General features: G+C 43.4%; 1 protein-coding gene across 7 annotated transcripts in view; it reads left to right on the top strand.

The window, feature by feature from the left end:
- Positions 1-18918, top strand: part of LOC110501618 (membrane-associated guanylate kinase, WW and PDZ domain-containing protein 2) — a 315743-nt gene extending 296825 nt beyond the window's left edge. For 2 of the 7 annotated variants that reach the window (XM_036949632.1, XM_036949615.1), the window contains exons 18-23: positions 1801-2071; positions 5558-5786; positions 6188-6331; positions 6558-6696; positions 12955-13043; positions 15286-15474. In XM_036949632.1, the coding sequence (XP_036805527.1) occupies positions 1801-2071; positions 5558-5786; positions 6188-6331; positions 6558-6696; positions 12955-13043; positions 15286-15342 (929 nt within the window). In that variant the 3' untranslated portion in view covers positions 15343-15474. Of the gene's footprint in view, positions 1-1800; positions 2072-5557; positions 5787-6187; positions 6332-6557; positions 6697-12932; positions 13044-15282 lie in introns of all 7 variants that reach the window. The other 5 variants (XM_036949610.1, XM_036949600.1, XM_036949625.1 and 2 more) reach the window with 4 other exon arrangements.
- Positions 18919-21059: the final 2141 nt, after the last annotated feature.

Here is a 21059-nt window from a genome sequence, read left to right as displayed (position 1 = left end):
GCAGCAAAAGGTGGCGCTACAAAGTATTAACTTAAAGGGGCTGAATAATTTTGCACGCCCAATTTTTCAGTTTTTTGATTTGTTAAAAAAGTTTGAAATATCCAATAAATGTCGTTCCACTTCATGATTGTGTCCCACTTGTTGTTGATTCTTCACAAAAAAATACAGTTTTATATCTTTATGTTTGAAGCCTGAAATGTGGCAAAAGGTCGCAATGTTCAAGGGGGCCGAATACTTTCGCAAGGCACTGTATTAGCAATATTTTTTATTACAAATAATGTCCTACTCTGTCACGCTGCTCACGCCTATCCACAAAACTACATAGCTTGTTAAAACAGTATATATATTCTTGTGCCATGTGACAAATATTGTATAGGCCTACTTAAAGGGATAGTTACGAATTTACATATTGGTTTCCTTACCGTGTAAGCAGTCTATGGACAAGGTATGACAGCAAGCCATGCTTTTGTTTACCTGGCCACTGTTTCAAATGCTAGTTATTTTTTAGTATTTGTGGCATAAAACCAAAGCATTGATTGCTGTCATATCTTGTCCATATCCAAGGTTGCCAGGTGCACTGTGTTTCTTCCAACACATTTGTTCGGCTGGCTTCCGGGTTGGATGCGCCCTGTGTTAAGAAGCAGTGCGGCTTGGTTGGGTTGTGTATCGGAGGACGCATGACTTTCAACCTTCGTCTCTCCCGAGCCCGTGCTGGAGTTGTAGCGATGAGACAAGATAGTAGCTACTAAACAATTGGATGCCATGAAATTGGGGAGAAAAATGGGTAAAAATTTTAAAAACAAAAAAATGATTACTAGTAATAATAAATTGTATGGACAAATTCTTAGTATTATCATTAACCTTTTCTCCCTTTGATTATATATGCAAATTAAATACGGAAATTACATTCTAGAAAGCCTGAATTGTCATCTAAAATATAGGTAACCAGTGACAAAAAGGCAGCACAAGTAGTTTTTTACGTAATGTAGTAAAAATCTACAAAATATGTTATGCTGCCATTTATACTGATTCATAATGTTAAGGGGTTAACTATTATCTGACTATAAGTTTTGATTTTAAAAAAAGCAACATTTGTAAAAGTTGGCTGTTCAAAAACCAACCGTTTTCATAGAATGACCCAGTTGTGAAAGTTATGATATTAGCTTCAAAGTGAAAAATAATCTCTTGACGAGACATGCCTGGATGAATAATTAAGCAATAAGGCGTGGGGATGGTGTGGTATATGGCCAATATACCACGACTAAGGGTTGTTCTTATGCACAACACACCACGAAGTGCCTGGACACAGCCCTTAGACGTGGTATATTGGCCATATACCTCAAACACACGAGGTGCCTTATTGCCATAATAAAATGGTTACCAACATAATTAGAGCAGTAAAAATAAGTGTTTTGTCATACCCGTGGTATACGGTCTGATATACCATGGCTGTCAGCCAATCAGCATTCAGGGCTCGAACCACCCAGTTTATAATGTCTGTTAGGGGTTGATGGACAGGGAAAATAAAAAGAGAGAAAAAGTGAGAGATATAAATATGTAAAAATGGCGAGAGAGAGATAACAGCGCCTACATCTTTGGGGACTAAAGTGAAATTTCTTACATTTCCTTTTCTTATTACGTCATGTTCATTTTTCAATTCGTTTTCAATTAGATTTCTCCTGTTCCCTCTGTCTCAGGGCACACAGTGTTGTTTTGTGTCAATTGTTGCTATGAAACCTCTCCATTACTACTACGAAGCATATCTGTTGTTACCATGAAAACTCAATTTCTCCATCTCAGATCCCAACTCAGGGCCCAGCTCAGAGAAGCAGAGCCCCATGGCCCAGAAACACAGCCCCCAGGCACAGCCCAGCCCTGTAGCCACCCAGCCCAGCCAAGGAGCCTCCCAGGCAGGCCCAGCACCACCAACAGCCCAGCCAGGCCAAGTACTAGCAGTAGACACCCAGTCGGCCCCAGGAGCAGCCGCCCAGCCCAACCCGCCAGGGGCCCAGCAGAGCCCGGTCGCCCAGCCGCCCAGTCACCCTCCCCCAATCTACCTCCACGATGGAAGGTATGTAGAGATAGAGGAATGCTTGACCCTATCTGTCAGTGAGCTCTGGTTTTGATTCACCTCAACTCAACATCTTATTGCTTACATAATATTTATTGCGATGACTGAGTAAAACAGGACTGTTTAAGGAAGGAAAGTGATCCGGTTCTTGCTGCTGGCCTTGGCAATGATGAGTGTGTGTGAAAAAGAGTGCCACCAACTGGTGATGGTCTCTGACAGAGGTGCCGGTTTAGTATAGGTACAGGACGGAAATGACCAGCAGGAGACAGATGCACAGCTCATACATTTATTGCCACACCACACCGGACAGAGAAGGCAGTACAAGAAGGAGATTGAATGTGAATAGTATAATTGGTTTCTTAAACCGAGACAGAAATACACAGTGTATTGCAATATGTTATATCAAATCAAATCAAAGTGTATTTGTCACGTGCGCCGAATAAAACAGATGCAGACCTTACAGTGAAATGCTTACTTACAAGCTCGAACCAATAGTGCAAAAAAGGTATTAGGTGAACAGTAGGTAAGTAAAGAAATAAAACAACAGTAAAAAGACAGCTGAAAATAACAGTAGCGTGGCGTTATTACAGACACCGGTTAGTCAGGCTCATTGAGGTAGTACGTGCATGTAGATATGGTTAATGTGACTATGCATATATGATGAAGAGAGTAGCAGTAGCGTAAAAGAGGGGTTGGCGGGTGGCGGGACACAATGCAGATAGCCCGGGTAGCCAATGTGCGGGAGCACTGGTTGGTCGGGCCAATTTAGGTAGTATGTACATGAATGTATAGTTAAAGTGACTATGCATATATGATAAACAGAGAGTAGCAGCAGTGTAATAGAGGGGTTGGGGGGGCACACAATGCAAATAGTCCAGGTAGCCATTTGATTACCTGTTCAGGAATCTTATGGCTTGGGGGTAAAACTGTTGAGAAGCCTTTTTGTCCTAGACTTGGCACTCCGGTACCGCTTGCCATGCGGTAGTAGAGAGAACAGTCTGGGGTGGCTGGGGTCTTTGACTATTTTTAGGGCCTTCCTCTGACACCGCCTGGTGTAGAGTTCCTGGATAGCAGTAAGGCTATAGGAATAGTAATGCTATGGTAGCAACATAGGCAGCAATAGAGGGTAATGGCATATATACAGCGATAAGATATTACAAAGGGCTAACAGGGGCTATGTTCAGGGGCTAGGCTAACCTAACACAAAATAGGAACCAGGCCGACTAGCATTAACAGTTAGCATGCTAGGCTAGTAGGCCAAAGTCAATGGGTTACTACACAGTAGAGCTACTAGCATTGGCTAGTGGGGCTAGCATAGTACACAGTATGGCTGTATAGACAATAGCAGCTAGCAGTAGCGTGCTAAATCAAATTGTATTTGCGCCAAATATAACAGGTGCAGACTTTCATCATGAAATGCTTACTTACGAGCCCTTTCCCAACAATGCAGAGTTAAAAAGTAAAGAAAATGTGCTAAATAAAAATAGGAAATAGTAATACAATAAAATAACAATAACAAGGCTATATACAAGGAGTACCACTACATTGAGGTAATATCTACATGTAGTTAGGGGTAAAAGTGACTAGGCAATCAGGACAATTAACAGAGAACGAGCAATATATGTTAAAGTGTGTCTATATATATATGTGTGTGTGTGTGTGTGTGTGTGCATGCGTGCGTGCATGTGTGTGTGACGTCAATATGCGTGTGTGTTTTGTGTGAGCGTATGTTTGTGTGTTTGTTTGTGTTGGAGTGTCAATGTAGTATGTGTGAGTGTGTGGGTAGATTCCAGTGAGTACGCATTGAGCCATTGCAAGTGCAAAAAAAAGGGGATCAATGCAAATAGTCCAGGTAGCCAGTCTTAGGTAGAAGCTGTTCAGGAGCCTTTTGATCTCAGATTGTGCTCCGGTATCGCTTGCCATACGGTAGCAGAGAGAACTGTCTCCGACTTGGGGGGACTGGAGTCTTTCACCATTTTTAGGGCCCTCCTCTGACATTGTCTGGTATTAAAACGTGTTATGGAGGTGGTCCCTGCACAGGGACAGCTCAGCGGAAATTTCAGAGCGCCACCTATAGTACTCGAGTATAGTACTCGATAAATCTCAAACTTTCATAAAAATACACATGCAAGGTACTGAATTAAAGCTACACTCGTTGTGAATCTAGCCACCAAGTCAGATTTGTAAAATGCTTTTCGGCGAAAGCATGAGAAGCTATTATCTGATAGCATGCACCCCCCCAATATACCAGCACGACACGTAAATAGATTTTGCGGTAGCCGGCGCTACCCAAAACGCAGAAATAAAATATAAAACATTCATTACCTTGGACGAGCTTCTTTGTTGGCACTCCTATATGTCCCATAAACATCACAATTGGGTATTTTTCCCGATTAAATCCGTCATTGTATACCCAAAATGTCATTTGCTGAAGGCCAGTCTGATGCTGCAAAAAGCCCATTTACAAGACGCAACGTCACTTTTTAAAATTACAAAAGTCGCCTATAAACTTTTACAAATCACTTCAAACGACTTTTCTAAACCAACTTTAGGTATTAATAAACGTTAATGATGTATCAAATTGATCACGGGGCGATCTGTATTCGATAGCAGCAAGTCTGGAAATCATCGTCCATTTTTTCAGTTTCACAACATACTGTGGTGCGCCTCAAGAAAGGAGGGGCTTATTCGTGTTGTAACCAAGGATAAATAAATCAGAAAATGACAGCAATGGCGACATCGTGTGGAAGCTGTAGGCGTTTACATTTATTTTAGGTCGCCTTTAACAATACATTGAATGGCGGACTAATATTTTGTTTTTGTTTTTGGTAAACAGTTTTACCAGGGATTTTTACTCCTAAACACGTTCTGTTATAGCCACAGACCCGATTTAACCAGTTTTAGAAACTTCAGAGTGTTTTCTATCCACACATACTTATCATATGCATATACTATATTCCTGGCATGAATAGCAGGACTTTGAAATGTTGCGCGATTTTTAACAAAAAGCTGCGAAAATTCGCATCATCCATAACAGGTTTTAAGGTCCTGGATGGCAGGGAGCTCGGCCCCAGTGAAGTACTGGGCCGTACGCACTACCCTCTGTAGGTCCTTACGGTCAGATGCCAAGCAGTTGCCATACCAAGCAGTGATGCAGCCAGTCAAGATGGTCTCAATGGTGCAGCTGTATAAATCCTTTTGAGGATCTGAGTGCCCATGCCAAATCTTCTCAGCCTCCTGGGCGAAGAAACGTTGACTGTATTGATGTGTTTGGACCATGATAGGTCCTTAGTAATGTGGAAACTAAGGCCAAGGGAAGGTTGCCTATTGAAAGAGCTAGAGTCCCACAGTTTCTGGCTCTAACTCCCAGGGTTAGATAGAGGGTTAAAGTCTGAAGGGTTTTTGTGTGTGTTTGTGTGTGCACTACAAAGGGAGTACGGTGCCATTTGGGACATAAACACTCAACCCTCTGTCTGTTGTCCACAGGTCAGAGGTGAAAGCCAGGCAGGATGTGAAACCAGACATCTGCCAGCCTCCGTTCACCGACTACCGGCAGCCCCCCGTCGACTACCGGCACCCTCCAGTGACTGATTACCGGCAGCCGCCCACACTGGACTACCGGCACCCTCCTCCCCTCATCGACTACAGACAGCACTCGACATCACTCGCTGCACAGTTCCCTCTAGCACAGTTTCCCCCAGACTTCCGACCACAGGTAAGACTGAATATCCCAGACTTCCCTACTACAGTACACACCATACCATTGCCCAGAATTAGCACAGAATTCCATAGTACAAACAACACTCAAAAACTGCACAGCTTCCACTGGCACAGTTCCCCCAGACTTCAGACCACAGGTAAGACTACTACACATCAACGTTAAGACTATAAATCCCAGAATCCCCTTTAACAGACAACACTCAGTGGACAGTTGCATTTAGGGATTCACCCCAGACTTCAGACCACTGCCAATCCGAGTATCCCCTACTACACACCACAGGTAAGACAACACACCCCAGAATCCCATATTACAGACAAGTAAAACTACACATCCCAGACTACAGACAGGTTATTGGCTTTAATGAATGTTGGTTATTGGTTGTGTGTTGTGCACAGGACTTTGACTACTTCACGGTAGAGCTGGAGAAGAGTGTGAAAGGTTTTGGCTTCAGTATCCGTGGGGGGCGGGAGTACAAGATAGATCTGTTTGTGCTGCGGCTCGCCGAGGATGGGCCGGCCATCCGCAATGGCAGAATGAGGGTAAATGACATCACTTCTTGTCCTGTCTGCAATGCAGCCACATTATTTTCCATCTCAATAGTGATGCAGTACTTCATACAGTATGACCTCTCTATGCTCATCCTGTCCCATCCTTACTTTCTCTTTTTAATCGCTTTGTCTCTCCTCTCTAACTCCCCCTCTCTCTCTCTCTGTCTCTCTCAATCTCTCACTGCCTCTCCCCTCTATCTCTCACTCTCTCTCTCAGGTGGGGGATCAAATCATTGAGATAAATGGGGATAGTACCCGAGACATGACTCACGCCCGGGCCATCGAGCTGATCAAGGCAGGGGGGAGGTGGGTGAGACTGCTGCTGAAGAGAGGCACAGGACAGGTCCCTGAGTATGGTGGGTATCCACCAAACACACCTCCCATATTTATTTATCTTTCTCGCTCTTTCCTTCTCTTGCTCTATCAATTTGTCTCTCTCTTTAATTACATTTTTCTCTCTCAGACTATCTTTTTGTTTCTGGGTGACTGACTGTTTTTTGCTCTCGTTATTTTATCTAATTCTTGTTCAGTTTTTCTCTCTCTCTCTCTCTCTCTCTCTCTCTCTCTCTCTCTCACTCAGACACTCACACATCAATGCAAATATTACAACCATGATTAGGGCTGTTACGGCACAGTCACGAGTCATGACAGCAGTCAAATTTGACTTGAATGGTGAGTCACAGTAACTAGACTTCTCCAAAACTGTGCTCTGATGCAGCTGATGGTCATTAATAGCCTACCAAATGTGTTACAGTTTTTCTAAAACTACTAAAATTACTAAAACACAATTTCTGAAACCTTCCTCCATTTCCTGAAAACATTAAACACAAAACCTCAAAGCATGTAGAGGTCTGTAATTTGTATCATAGATCATTGATATCATGTATCATTTACACATCAACTGTGAGAGACGGGAAATCCAGAAAATCACAAGTATCTGATCACCTACCAACCAGTAAGAATTCCGGCTCTCACAGACCTGTTAGTTTTTCTTTAAGAAGCCCTCCTGTTCTCGACTCATTACCTGTTTTAACTACACCTGTTTGAACTCGTTACCTGTATAAAAGACCACTGTCCACACACTCAATCAAACAGACTCCATCCTCTACACAATGGCCAAGACCAGAGAGCTGTGTAAGGAAATCAGGGATAAAATTGTAGACATGTACAAGGCTGGGATGGGCTACAGGACAATAGGCAAGCAAAGAAAACCATTAGTAACACACTACGCCGTCATGAATTAAAATCCTGCAGCGCATGCAAGGTCCCCCTGCTCAAGCCAGCGCATGTCCAGGCCCGTCTGAAGTTTGCCAATAACCATCTGGATGATCCAGAGGAGGAATGGGAGAAGGTAATGTGGTCTGATGAGACAAAAATATAGCTTTTTGGTCTAAACTCCACTCGCCGTGTTTGGAGGAAGAAGAAGGATGAGTACAACCCTAAGAACACCATCCCAACCATGAAGCATGGAGGTGGAAACATTATTCTTTGGGGATGCTTTTCTGCAAAGGGGACAGGACGACTGCACCGTATTGAGGGGAGGATGGATGGGGCCATGTATCGCAAGATCTTGGCCAACAACCTCCTTCCCTCAGTAAGAGCATTGAAGATGGGTCGTGGCTGGGTCTTCCAGCATGACAACGACCCGAAACACACAGCCAGGGCAACTAAGGAGTAGCTCTGTAAGAAGCATCTCAAGGTCCTGGAGTGGCCTAGCCAGTCTCCAGACCTGAACCCAATAGAAAATCTTTGGAGGGAGCTGAAAGTCCGCATTGCCCAGCGACAACCCCGAAACCTGAAGGATCTGGAGATGGTCTGTATGGAGGAGTGGGCCAAAATCCCTGCTGCAGTGTGTGCAAACCTTGTCAAGAACTACAGGAAACGTATTATCTCTGTATTTGCAAACAAAGGTTTCTGTACCAAATATTAAGTTCTGCTTTTCTGATGTATCAAATACTTATGTCATGCAAGAACATGCAAATTGATTACTTAAAAATCATACAATGTGATTTTCTGGATTCTGTCTCTCACAGTTGAAGTGTACCTATGATAAAAATTACAGACCTCTACATGCTTTGTAAGTAGGAAAACATGCAAAATCGGCAGTGTAATACTTGTTCTCTCCTGACTGCATAATTAGCTAAATGAGTCCATGCAACTGAGAACTTTGTTCAGCCAATGAGTTTTAGTGTTTTAGCAATTGAGAAAAACTGTAGCAGTCAGTCGCTAATGGCCTGGAACTCAGCGCTCTATTGTCCCTCAATGCAAATGCCATCAAAAATCAGATCAAACACTTCATGAGACCCCTGCATTCAGAGTTTGAGTAGAAGAGGATTAGCTCTTGCGCAGGGAGAGCCAGCTGCTCATAGCTGGTTGATGCATAGAATTAAATAAGTGTTCCTTTAAGCCCATGTAACGCAACATTTTAATAGGCTATGCTATGCAAATGCATGAGAAAACTGTTTTGGTTGCCTCTATTTCAAAAAGGAGGATCCCATAAGCTTTGGATAGGCTAGCCCTACTATGTTTATTTCTCAACTTTTCCTAATTTTAAGCACATTGCTTCACTTTACAACCGGAGTAGCCTACCTGGCTGGCATGAAAATGAACCTTGGGAAAAGAGTCCTACATTCACTATTTAAGTGCATTATAGATGGTCTTTAACCTCTTGGATCTCTAGGGGCGCTATTTCATTTTTGGATAAAAAACGTTCCCGTTTTAAGCGCAATATTTTGTCACGAAAAGATGCTCAACTATGCATATTATTGACCGTTTTGGAAAGAAAACACTCTGAAGTTTCAGAATCTGCAAAGATATTGTCTGTAGGTGCCCCAGAACTCATTCTACAGGCGAAACCAAGATAATACGTCAACCAGGAAATGAGCAGAATCTCTGAAGCTCTGTTTTCCATTGTCTCCTTATATGGCTGTGATTGCGCAAGGAATGAGCCTACACTTTCTGTCGTTTCCCCAAGGTGTTTGCAGCATTGTGACGTATTTGTAGGCATATCATTGGAAGATTGACCATAAGAGACTACATTTTCCAAGTGTCCGCCTGGTGTCCCTGCGTCGAAATTGGAGCGCAAAGCCAGGTGCAATTATTTTTCCATTTGAGAGCAAGGAGAAACCAGGCTTCCACGAAGGATATATCATCGAAGAGATATGTGGAAAAACACCTTGAGGATTGATTCTAAACCACGTTTGCCATGTTTCAGTCGATATTATGGAGTTCATTTGGAAAAAAGTTCGCGTTTTGAGGGCTGAATTATTTATTTATTTTTTTTTTTTTTTTTGGTAGCCAAATGTGATGTACAAAACGGAGCTATTTCTAATACACAAATAATCTTTTTGGAAAAACTGAGCATCTGCTATCTAACTGAGAGTCTCCTCATTGAAAACATCAGAAGTTCTTCAAAGGTAAGTTATTTTATTTGAAGGCTTTACTTGTTTTTGTGATAGTTGCCTGCTAAATGCTAACGCTAATGCTAACGCTAAATGCTACGCTAGCTAGCTACTGTTACACAAATGATTGTTTTCCTATGGTTGAAAAGCATATTTTGAAAATCTGAGATGACAGTGTTGTTAACAAAAGGCTAAGCTTGAGAGATAGCATATTTATTTCATTTCATTTGCGATTTTCATGAATAGTTAACGTTGCGTTATGGTAATGAGCTTAGGTCTGTCTATAAATAGAATCCCGGATCCGGGTTTGGTCATCGCAACAGGTTAACAGGTGCATGAAAATGACCCATTCTAAATCAAAACTAATTTCACACATATTATTTAGTATATGTAAAGACAAGATTAAATTGAGAAAAGTCTGATGGCTGAGAATATTATCAAGTGCTTGTCAAATTGTGAATGATAGACATATGAAATGTGTGCAGCCTGCGCAAGAAGCAGAGCAGAGCGCACACACCTCATTAGTCTTTCATTAACAACTAGGCCTTTCATGCGTCTTTTTTCAAATCATCATTAGAGTCGCACCATACTGTCACGATCGTCGTATGAAGTAGACCAAAGCGCAGCGTGGTGTGAATCCATTCTTTTATTGAATGACGAAAAAACATGAAGAACACTTAAAAACAAAAGAACTGAGGAGCAGCTCCGGACTGGCTGACGGCTCTGGCAGCTACTGGCTGGCTGACGGCTCTGGCAGGTCCTGGCTGGCTGACGGCTATGGCAGGTCCTGGCTGGCTGACGGCTATGGCAGGTCCTGGCTCGCTGACGGCTCTGGCAGGTCCTGGCTGGCTGCCGGCTATGGCAGGTCCTGGCTGGCTGACGGCTATGGCAGGTTCTGGCTCGCTGACGGCTCTGGCAGGTCCTGGCTGGCTGACGGCTATGGCAGGTCCTGGCTGGCTGACGGCTTTGGCAGGTCCTGGCTGGCTGCCGGCTTTGGCAGGTCCTGGCTGGCTGCCGGCTCTGGCAGGTCCTGGCTGACTGGCGGCTCAGGACAGACTGGCGGCTCCGGCGGCTCAGGACAGACTGGCGGCTCAGGACAGACGGAAGACACTGGCGGCTCAGGACAGATGGAAGACTCTGGCGGCTCAGGACAGACGGGAGACTCTGGCGGCTCAGGACAGACGGGAGACTCTGGCGGCGCTGGAGAAGAGGAAGGCTCTGGCGGCGCTGGAGAAGAGGAAGGCTCTGGCAGCGCTGGACAGGTGGGAGCACCTGTAGGCAGAAGACGGAGAGACAGCCCGGTGCGGGGGGCTGCCCCCGGAGGGCTGGTACGTGGAGGTGGCACCGGACAGACCGGACCGTGAAGGCGCACTGGTGCTCTTGAGCACCGAGCCTGCCCAACCTTACCTGGTTGAATGCTCCCCGTAGCCAGGCCAGTGCGGTGAGGTGGAATAGCCCGCATTGGGCTGTGCTGGCGAATCGGGGACACCATGCGTAAGGCTGGTGCCATGTACGCCGGCCCGAGGAGACGCACTGGAGACCAGATGCACTGAGCCGGCTTCATGGCACCTGGCTCGATGCCCACTCTAGCCCGGCCAATACGAGGAGCTGGGATGTAGAGCACCGGGCTATGCACACGCACTGGGGAAACAGTGCGCCCCACCGCATAACACGGTGCCTGCCAGGTCCCTCTCTCTCTCCGGTAAGCACGGGAATTTGGCGCAGGTCTCCTACCAGGTCGCCTCTCTGCTTTCGCTGCCTCCAGCTCTGCTTTAGGACGCCGATATTCCCCCGGCTGAGTCCAGGGTCCTTTGCCGTCCAGAATTTCCTCCCATGTCCAGGAGTCCTGTGTACTGCTGCTGCTGCCTGTTACCACGCTGCTTGGTCCTTGGTTGGTGGGTTATTCTGTCATGATCGTCGTATGGAGTAGACCAAAGCGCAGCGTGGTGTGAATCCATTATTTTATTGAATGACGAAAAAACACGAAGAAAACAAAAACAAAAACAACAAAACGAACGTGACGCTATGACAACGAGTGCAGACACAGGCAACTACACATCGACAATAATCCACAAACCACAATACAAAACAGGCTACCTAAATATGGTTCCCAATGGTTCCCAATATGGTTCCCACTGATTCAGAACCATATCAGGCCAAAACACATAGAAATAGACTAACTAGACATGCAACATAGAATGCCCACTCACATCACACCCTGACCAAACAAAACATAGAAACAAACAACGCAAATAATGGTCAGAGTGTGACACATACAGTTGCATAAATAACTCTAAATTAAGCATATAGTAGAAACTGTTTCAAATTATCACTTTGTTAACTTCTCAACACAGAATAGCCGCATGTGCGCACTCCATCGGAAATCATTTAAAACATATATCCCTTCTATTTTCTTCAGCTATTTTCAGTTGTATTCTTCTTACTATAAAATAATATAAGCAATGCTACGGGAATTATAAGCTAATCTCATCTGCTAAATGTTAGGCCCTGAAACCACAGCTATATGGCATAGCCAGATCAGGGCCTAAGATAAGGACAACTCAGAAGATGCTAGTCTGTTCTTCTGAAATAGGCTACATTTTCTTCATATCATGTTTCTTTAGACCTGCTTAAAACATATAATTTATTGTGATGGTGTTGGCTATATTAAATGCATTTATGAGACTTTTTCAAATGTAGATTTTCCAAACGGTCTTCATCAGTGGCTTGTAGGTTATGCGTGGAAGCCCGGAGATGCTAAAAGTGTTTATGTTAATTAGTGGTCAATTACCATGAGACCGGCAGTTATTTGCATGACAGTTACTGGCTGACAAAATTGTATGACCGCCACAGCCCTAACCATGATGTTTGCTATTAACAGCAGGTAATACCTCACATTTTTTATTACTACCTGCTCTTACTGCTGCTGCTCTGTGGAACCTGAAATACATATTAACTGATACAACAAAAGCTTTAGCTGATTCAATCTGCTTCCATAACCCGACATTCAAACAGCATCTACTTTATGTCTGATTTTTGTCAATATTCTTCTGTCCTCTGTATTTCTCTCAAGTATAACCCATGCCCAGTCTTCTGCCGATGCTTTCTGCATATCAAACTATACTTTGTGAGCTAACAGTTGTGAAAGGGTCTATTTTTAACCCCTGCTTTAACTCTAATGATTGGTATAGGCTTTTACTCTCCTTCCCTTAGGAATGGTACCTTCCAACCTCTCCATGTGCATGAAAAGTGACACGCTAAGTTCCCCCTATTTCTTCCTAATGGGCCACTCTAAAGTCACGGTTCGTGAAAATCTGCATGTCTTTCTCTCCATTCTGACTCTAATTTAAACCTGTGTGTGTGTTTGTGTGCGTGCGTGTGTGAGTTTGTGCAAGTGTGTGTACGGGCATGTATCCTACAGTGGGGCAAATAGTCAGCCACCAATTGTGCAAGTTCTCCCACTTAAAAAGATGAGAGAGGCCTGTAATTTATCATAGGTACACTTCAACTATGACAGACAAAATTAGAAAAAAAATCCAGAAAATCACATTGTTGGATTTTTTATGAATTTATTTGCAAATTATGGTGGAAAATAAGTATTTGGTCAATAACAAAAGTTTAACTCAATACTTTGTTATATACCCTTTGTTGGCAATGACAGAGCAGTGATGTTTTGGGGCTGTTGCTGGGCAACACGGACTTTCAACTCCCTCCAAAGATTTTCTATGGGGTTGAGATCTGGAGACTGGCTAGGCCACTCCAGGACCTTGAAATGCTTCTTACGAAGCCACTCCTTCGTTGCCTGGGCGGTGTGTTTGGGATCATTGTCATGCTGAAAGACCCAGCCACGTTTCATCTTCAATGCCCTTGCTGATGGAAGGAGGTTTTCACTCAAAATCTCACGATACATGGCCCCATTCATTCTTTCCTTTATTACAGTCGTCCTGGTCCCTTTGCAGAAAAACAGCCCCAAAGCATGATGTTTCCACCCCCATGCTTCACAGTAGGTATGGTGTTTTTTGGATGCAACTCAGCATTCTTTGTCCTCCAAACACGACGAGTTGAGTTTTTACCAAAAAGTTATATTTTGGTTTCATCTGACCATATGACATTCTCCCAATCTTCTTCTGGATCATCCAAATGCTCTCTAGCAAACCTCAGATGGGCCTGGATATGTACTGGCTTAAGCAGGGGGACACGTCTGGCACTGCAGGATTTGAGTCCCTGGCGGCGTAGTGTGTTACTGATGGTAGGCTTTGTTACTTTGGTCCCAGCTCTCTGCAGGTCATTCACTAGGTCACCCCTGTGTGGTTTGGGGTTTTTGCTCAACGTTCTTGTGATCATTTTGACCACACAGGGTGAGATCTTGCGTGGAGCCCCAGATCGAGGGAGATTAATAATTGCTCCGACAGTTGATTTCTTCAAACCAAGCTGCTTACCTATTGCAGATTCAGTCTTCCCAGCCTGGTGCAGGTCTACAATTTTGTTTCTGGTGTCCTTTGACAGCTCTTTGGTCTTGGCCATAGTGGAGTTTGGAGTGTGACTGTTTGAGGTTGTGGACAGGTGTCTTTTATACTGATAACAAGTTCAAACAGGTGCCATTAATACAGGTGAAGGACAGAGGAGCCTGAAGAAGTTACAGGTCCGAAGTTACAAGCAAGAAATCTTGCTTGTTTGCAAATTAAATTCATTAAAAATCCTACAATGTGATTTTCTTGAATTTTTTTTCTCATTTTGTCTGTCATAGTTGAAGTGTACCTATGATGAAAATTACAGGCCTCTCTCATATTTTTAAGTGGGTGGCTGACTAAATACTTTTTTGCCCCACTGTATGTGTGTGCATGCTGGCGTGTGTGCATATATCCTACATGTGTGTGTCTGTCACTGCATGTGTCTGTATCAGTGTGTATGGTAAGATCTGTTTTTTTCTGTTGAGACAATCAGGCTTGTGCTTGGTTCTGGTGGTCTCAGTAGAAAAAACAATCAGGTCTGAAGAGGACCACCACCACGGATGAGTGTGCAGTGAAGTGCACTCTCAGTAGCGTGAAACTGCTCTCAGTGTTGGCCAGGGCCGTCCTCACATATGCACACACACCTCTTCACTCACAGAAAGTTACTCTTGTCACACACAATGTGCATCCCAAATGGCACCCGTATTCCCCCATAGGGCTCTCGTAAAATTATATATAGGGGATAGGGTGCCATTTGGGACGCTGACATAATGATCTATATCTTTATAGTCCTGACTGTCCTGGTGATGATATTGTAGCTGTATGTGTGTGAACAGAGATCTGGGTGTGGATGAAGATACATATCCTATCTTTATCATTATCTATTCATAGGCAAAACGATCAGCTTTGTAGGTGTGTGTGCGTGTGTGTGTGTGTGTGTGTGTGTGTGTGTGTGTGTGTGTGTGTGTGTGTGTGTGTGTGTGTGTGTGTGTGTGTGTGTGTGTGTGTGTGTGTGTGTGTGTACTTGCCTGCATGTGTGTGTGCTTGTCACTGCGTATCAACCTGTAGTGTGAGTCTCTTCCTCTTTCAGTAGACAGTGCCCCCCCCTGGGAGGCCATTCCTCCAGCCCTCTCTGCCCTGCAGGAAGTGACCCTTGACCCCCAGCAGCCGTCCACCTCATCATTCTCATCCCATCCAGCCTTCACCCCAAACTCCCCCCACCAGCTCCTTCTAGAGGCCACATCGCGTATGGCAGCCCATTCTCCAGACCCCAGCGCCACGAAAGGGGCTATAGGTGGCAGGTGCACCCAGCCCAGGGGCACCGTCCGTGGGCAAAGAACCCTGCAGTGGCCTGAGGAGTTGGAGGAGGGGCCCCGAGAGCCCCAACCTCCGCCGCGGCCCCCCAAAGCTAGATGGAGGTCTGCGGAGAGGAGAGAGAGCAGCAGCACCCACCCATGCAGGATCCAAACACCGCCGCATGGCCCTGGGACTCTTCCTACCTGAGTGTGAGTCTGAACGGAGGCAGTTGGGTCCGTGGGGAGGGACGTGTGAACCTACAGGAGGGGTTTGAGCTGAGAGGTCTCCAGCCAAGGGATGAGGAAGGGGCTCTGCCGCCTCCCCTCAAACCATGGATGGCCCTGCAGGCAGGAGTGCAGCCGCCTTCCTAGGGCCCTGGAACCCACCTGGGGGTGACAGACTGCCCGGCACACTGAGGTCCTGGACCTACACTGTCAGCAGGGAAAACGGATCCGGATCAGACTGGTTTACATTGGATCCGACTGGATTCTGACTGGGTTGGACTGGCTAGCTGTACATAGGCACCCAAGTCCTACGTACCACTCACACCATCAGATGCCAGAGGGATCTTTTATTCTCTCTCTCTCTCACTCTTTGAAATCTTTTTCTTGTTGTTCCCTCTTTCAAGATGATTATAACCATCACCTTCAAAACCAAAGGACATTTTACAGCTGGTGTGTGTAAACAAAAATAGGACTCGCTCAACTCAACACTTTAGTCCAGGTAGCCATTTTGAAACCTGATGATACAAATCCCATTGCTATCCCACTAGGCTCTTTGGGTCTGGGCAAGGTGAGCTATCGACATGTTCCTAGTTTCACCAGTCAACCCCATCAGACCTAAAATGGATGGTCAGTTTCAACCACTGATGGGATGACACTTATCTAAAGAGAGATTGGAATATTGAGGTCGTTTGCCGATCGTTTAACTTTCTGTGCAATGGAGAGAATGATGAGATTATAGAACTGAGAGAGACGGAGGGAGGGATGTTAATTTAAAATCTTTCTGAAAGGTGAACCTTTTTGGACAGAGCTCTGTCGACAGACATCATACATGCCTATTGATATATCGTACATACTGTAAATGTACAAATGTGAAAAATATGTACATTTGGTCATCTCCCAAAAATATGCCTAGTGCTTTTTTTATGCATTGTTGTAGGTACATTTTAGAAGAACATAAAAAAAACATATCGGGACCATATTTTAAGATTCATATTTCCATGGCCTTTTATTATATACTACTATTATATACTACATATTAAAGACTCTGTGTGGAGTCAGCTGACAAGGGACTAGATGCAGGTCACATGCCCCTGTTCAAACGTTACGTGCATAAACCAATGGTTGCGTGCCACGTCATCGACTGTGTCATTGACTGGCAGATTGCTGTAGCATATGATGCAGTTAGCTGATGCGTAAAATACCAATCCAGGCATTCAGCAATGCCTGGGCAGAGGAATCGGCCCTCAGTGTTCTTGTGCATGAACCACCATCATCAAACAGGGACTCAAAATTCTTCTAGAAGTAGAATATAGAGCTGACATCCTCACTGGGTATAGGTAACTGCCTAAATAAAGGAAACACCAACATAACGTGTCTTAATAGGGCATTGGGCCACGACGAGCCAGAACAGCTTCAATGCACATTGGCATAGATTCCACCAGAAATTCCATAATTTGGTGTTTTGTTGATGTTGGTGAAAAATGCTGTCTCAGGCATCGCTCTGGAATGTCCCACAAGTGTTCAATTGGGTTGACATCTGGTGACTAAGACGGCCATGACATATGGTTTACATCATTCTCATGATCATCAAACCATTCAGTGACCACTCGTGCCCTGATGATGGGCCAAATGGCCAAAATACTGGCCTGCCCAACATTTTTATACATGACAATTAGCATAATGGGATGTTAACTGCTTAATTAACTCAGGAACCACACCTGTGTGGAAGCACCTGTTTTCTATATACTTTGTATCCCTCATTTACTCAAGTGTTTTCATTATTTCGCAGTTACCTGTAGCTAACAGTTGTGTATTTGCGTAATTTACTAAAAATGTTCCATTACTGAGTCAAATGGAACATTCAAGGTGTTTAAATCCAATTGTTTAGGAACTCTGTGAGTCATAATACACAACGTTTATCAATCATGCAATCAGTCATGTTCATAGAAATAAACAATCTTGATTCTATTTCTATGGTCATGTTTAGATGGGCTATGTATCAGCAGCACTTGAAACAGAGAACTCTAGCTGCCCATTCTATATTTCCCATGTCTATGCCTTTTACTGTGCTACATGAACCACACCACTGTGGGAGGGGAGGCATATGAGTCATTGAGGAGCAGAAGGATACATGGGATATGAGGTGGGGCGGAGTGCCTTAGTGAAAGTAGAGCAGAGCTGTTAACCTGGCGATCGCTAGCGGGGTTTTTTTGCATGAGTGAGCAGAATGCAAAATTGGTTTGAGAGATTACAGTATACTGTACAGTATACAGTACACATATCAGACAGCACGCCATACAGTAAGTGGCTAGTGTGAAGGTGTAAGCCAACTGACACTTTTTGGCTAACAGGGCCAGATTACATTTTGAAACATCCCAAATTCACAGTGCCACAAAATAATTATGAAAAGTCTGACTTCTATAGCCTACTAGCTTTGTCATCATCTCATGGGTGCCTAAATACATTTTTTGAGTAAAGTGGACTTTGGGCTTTCCTATGGGGATGATGTATAGCTTGTAGCAGAGGCTAGCCGTAGACATGTAGAGCCCTCCATGTTTGCACCAAATATTAGGACTCATACCATATTTCTCAATGCAGATTCACTAGACTGAGTGCAGTGTTCCAGTCCAGATGATAAACATGTCATTTCTGTGGTATTTTTTAAAACTGAAACTGGTCGTGTTCCAGGCCACCAATGGTTGTGTGCCACATTATAGACTGTGCAGTCGGGCATCAGACTGCTTTATCATAGTATGTGGTTAGGTGACATGTTAAACACCTATCCAGTCATTGTGAGATCTGGCATGTGTCTCCAATGTAGTCAGCGAGGAACGCGGACGATATCACTGAGCCTTCTGTGTATCACTTGAGGCTGTCCCCTGCCTGCCTGTTGTGAGTGATTTTGTATACAGAAAAAAAAGTTGACTAATGATAAATCTGAAGGATGACATGTTCATGCATCTACCATTAAGCTCAGTATACATGTGTCGTCTTAACCATGTATAATCCACCTTGTATAGCTGTATTCTTACAAAATATGGTTTACTGCACCATTGATACTGTAGTTTCAAAGACTGAAGTGAACAACTATTTTTATGAAAATGTGGCAGTACTGATATAACATTTTGGGGAAAAAAGAAAAAAAATGGTTTACCTAAAGATATTCTGAAATACTGTAAAATAAACTCGACATGGTGTAAAGTACACCTTTTTGGATGTCTGTGTGGGTTTTTAATGTCTGAATGTGCTTAAAATTATAATAATGTATCAATTGTGTTCACTTTAAATTATCCATGTAATAATTGGCCCATAGACTGTTTAAAATGGATTGACCACATTGTGTTATGGAAGGATATGTCTCAAAGGCTCCATCTAATGCAGAAGACTTGAAGAAAGCCACAAATATATTGCATATAAACACAGATGGTCAGTTTTAAAAGATGCAGTCTAGGAGCTGTAAAAAGTTAAATTCTAAATACATTGTACCATTTACTTTGGTTTAAATTTTACCATAACGTTGTAGAAATGTACTTTTAGTAGCATTGCGCACACTGTATTGTGTTTCTCTTCCTGTCCGCAAGATGGCGGTCTAAGCTGAATGAATGGCTGTTGGTCGTTTTTTAATTATTTTTAAATATTTTATTTTTGCATTTTCCAATTAAGAACATTCAAAACAAAAATGAAAAGATATTAGACAACAATAAAACAAAGTGACAATAACCTTACAAGACAACAAATGAGTGTAAAAAAAATAATATATATATGTATATATACACACACAAAGGAACAATAAATAAAAGTCACAATGAAACATTGGATCATATGGTCACCTGCCATAGGCTACATATTATACATTATGTGTGAAACATTACGTGAGGATTATATAGAGATTAAATCAATGTGATGTGAGGGGAGGGGAGATTCTCCATATAATCAATAAAAGTTTGCCAAATTCTGTAAAACGTCTCTAACTTATTCCTCAAGCAGTAACTGGTTTTCTCCAGTGGAATACAACTTTTAACTTCTGATAGCCACATTGCAACTGGCAGGGGGGAATCCGATTTCCATTTCAAGGTCATACATTTCTTGGCAATTGCTAGCAATATTTCTGTTAACTTTATAGTATAGCTTTGTCTAAGATTGGAATATTAAAGTTACCCAGTAGACAGACCTCCGGATCTAAAAGGAATGCAACCCCATGAATTGAGGATATGGTATCGCATACCCCCTGCCAGAAACCCTGTAATTTTGAACACTGCAAGTGAAATGGAGGAATGTTCCTTCATCTGAGCCACATCTAAAACATAGGGAGGAGAGAGTTGAACTTCTGCAATCTAGATGAGGTGATATAGAGCTGATGGAGGAAATTAAACTGGATCAGTCTGTATCTGGAGTTCAGTGTGGATGTAACACCATCCTTGCATAGGTCATCAAGATTAATACCCAGATCTTTTTCCATCTAAGTCAGGGTTTATCAAGCTCGGGCAGTGATAGTCCTGACATAAGAACATCGTAAACATGGGAAATCGGTCTTGAACAGTGGTTGGTCTGAATGGCAGAATAGTTCAATAGGTGACATCTAAGGTAGGTTCCATTGTCCCTTGGGAGTCACCCTAATAAAATATCGTAGTTGTAAGTAACTAAAGAAGTTCCTTTTAGACAAGTGGTATTTCTGTTTCAGCTGTTCAAAAGACATAAGAATTCCCTCCTCATAACAATGTTCCAGAAGAGTGATACCCTTATCAGACCATGGTCTAAAGTTACTATTCTTGAAAAACATAGGAATCAATCTATTGTTCCATAGAGGGGTTTTAGGGGAAAGAAATCACTCTCATCTGAACAGCTCATGCCGTTTGCACCATGACAGGACTGTATGTATAATTAAAGGGTTGTCTGTGATGGTTTTTATATATTTCCTGTCCATTTGTAGAACAATTCTGCCCCAGTTTCATCATTTACCTCAAACTTTTCAATGTTTAACCATGAGGGAGAAGGATCATTGTCAAACCTCTGAGCTAGAAATCTAGACTGTGCAGCCCAGTAGTACATTCTGAAATTGGGGAGGTTTAAGCCCCCTTGACCATAATACAGGGTCAGTTTATCCAGGCTAAACCTAGGGGTTTTGTTGTGCCAGATAAAAAGTCTGGTCAGTTTGTCGAGAGAGGAAAATAATGCTGCGGGAACAGGGATAGGAAGAGATTGAAACAAATATAGAAATATGGGCAGGACATTCATTGTAATTACATTATTCTACCCAGTAGGATGAGAGGCAAGTTCATACACAGGTCACCCTCCACCTTTTGCAACAAACTGGCCAGATTGAGTATATAGAGGTTGTTCAGGTTAC

Source organism: Oncorhynchus mykiss, chromosome 2 (genome assembly GCF_013265735.2).
Source record: "Oncorhynchus mykiss isolate Arlee chromosome 2, USDA_OmykA_1.1, whole genome shotgun sequence".
Lineage (NCBI taxonomy): Eukaryota > Metazoa > Chordata > Actinopteri > Salmoniformes > Salmonidae > Oncorhynchus > Oncorhynchus mykiss.
Note: the sequence above shows the minus strand (reverse complement) of the source record. Positions and strands in the feature narration are given on the sequence as shown.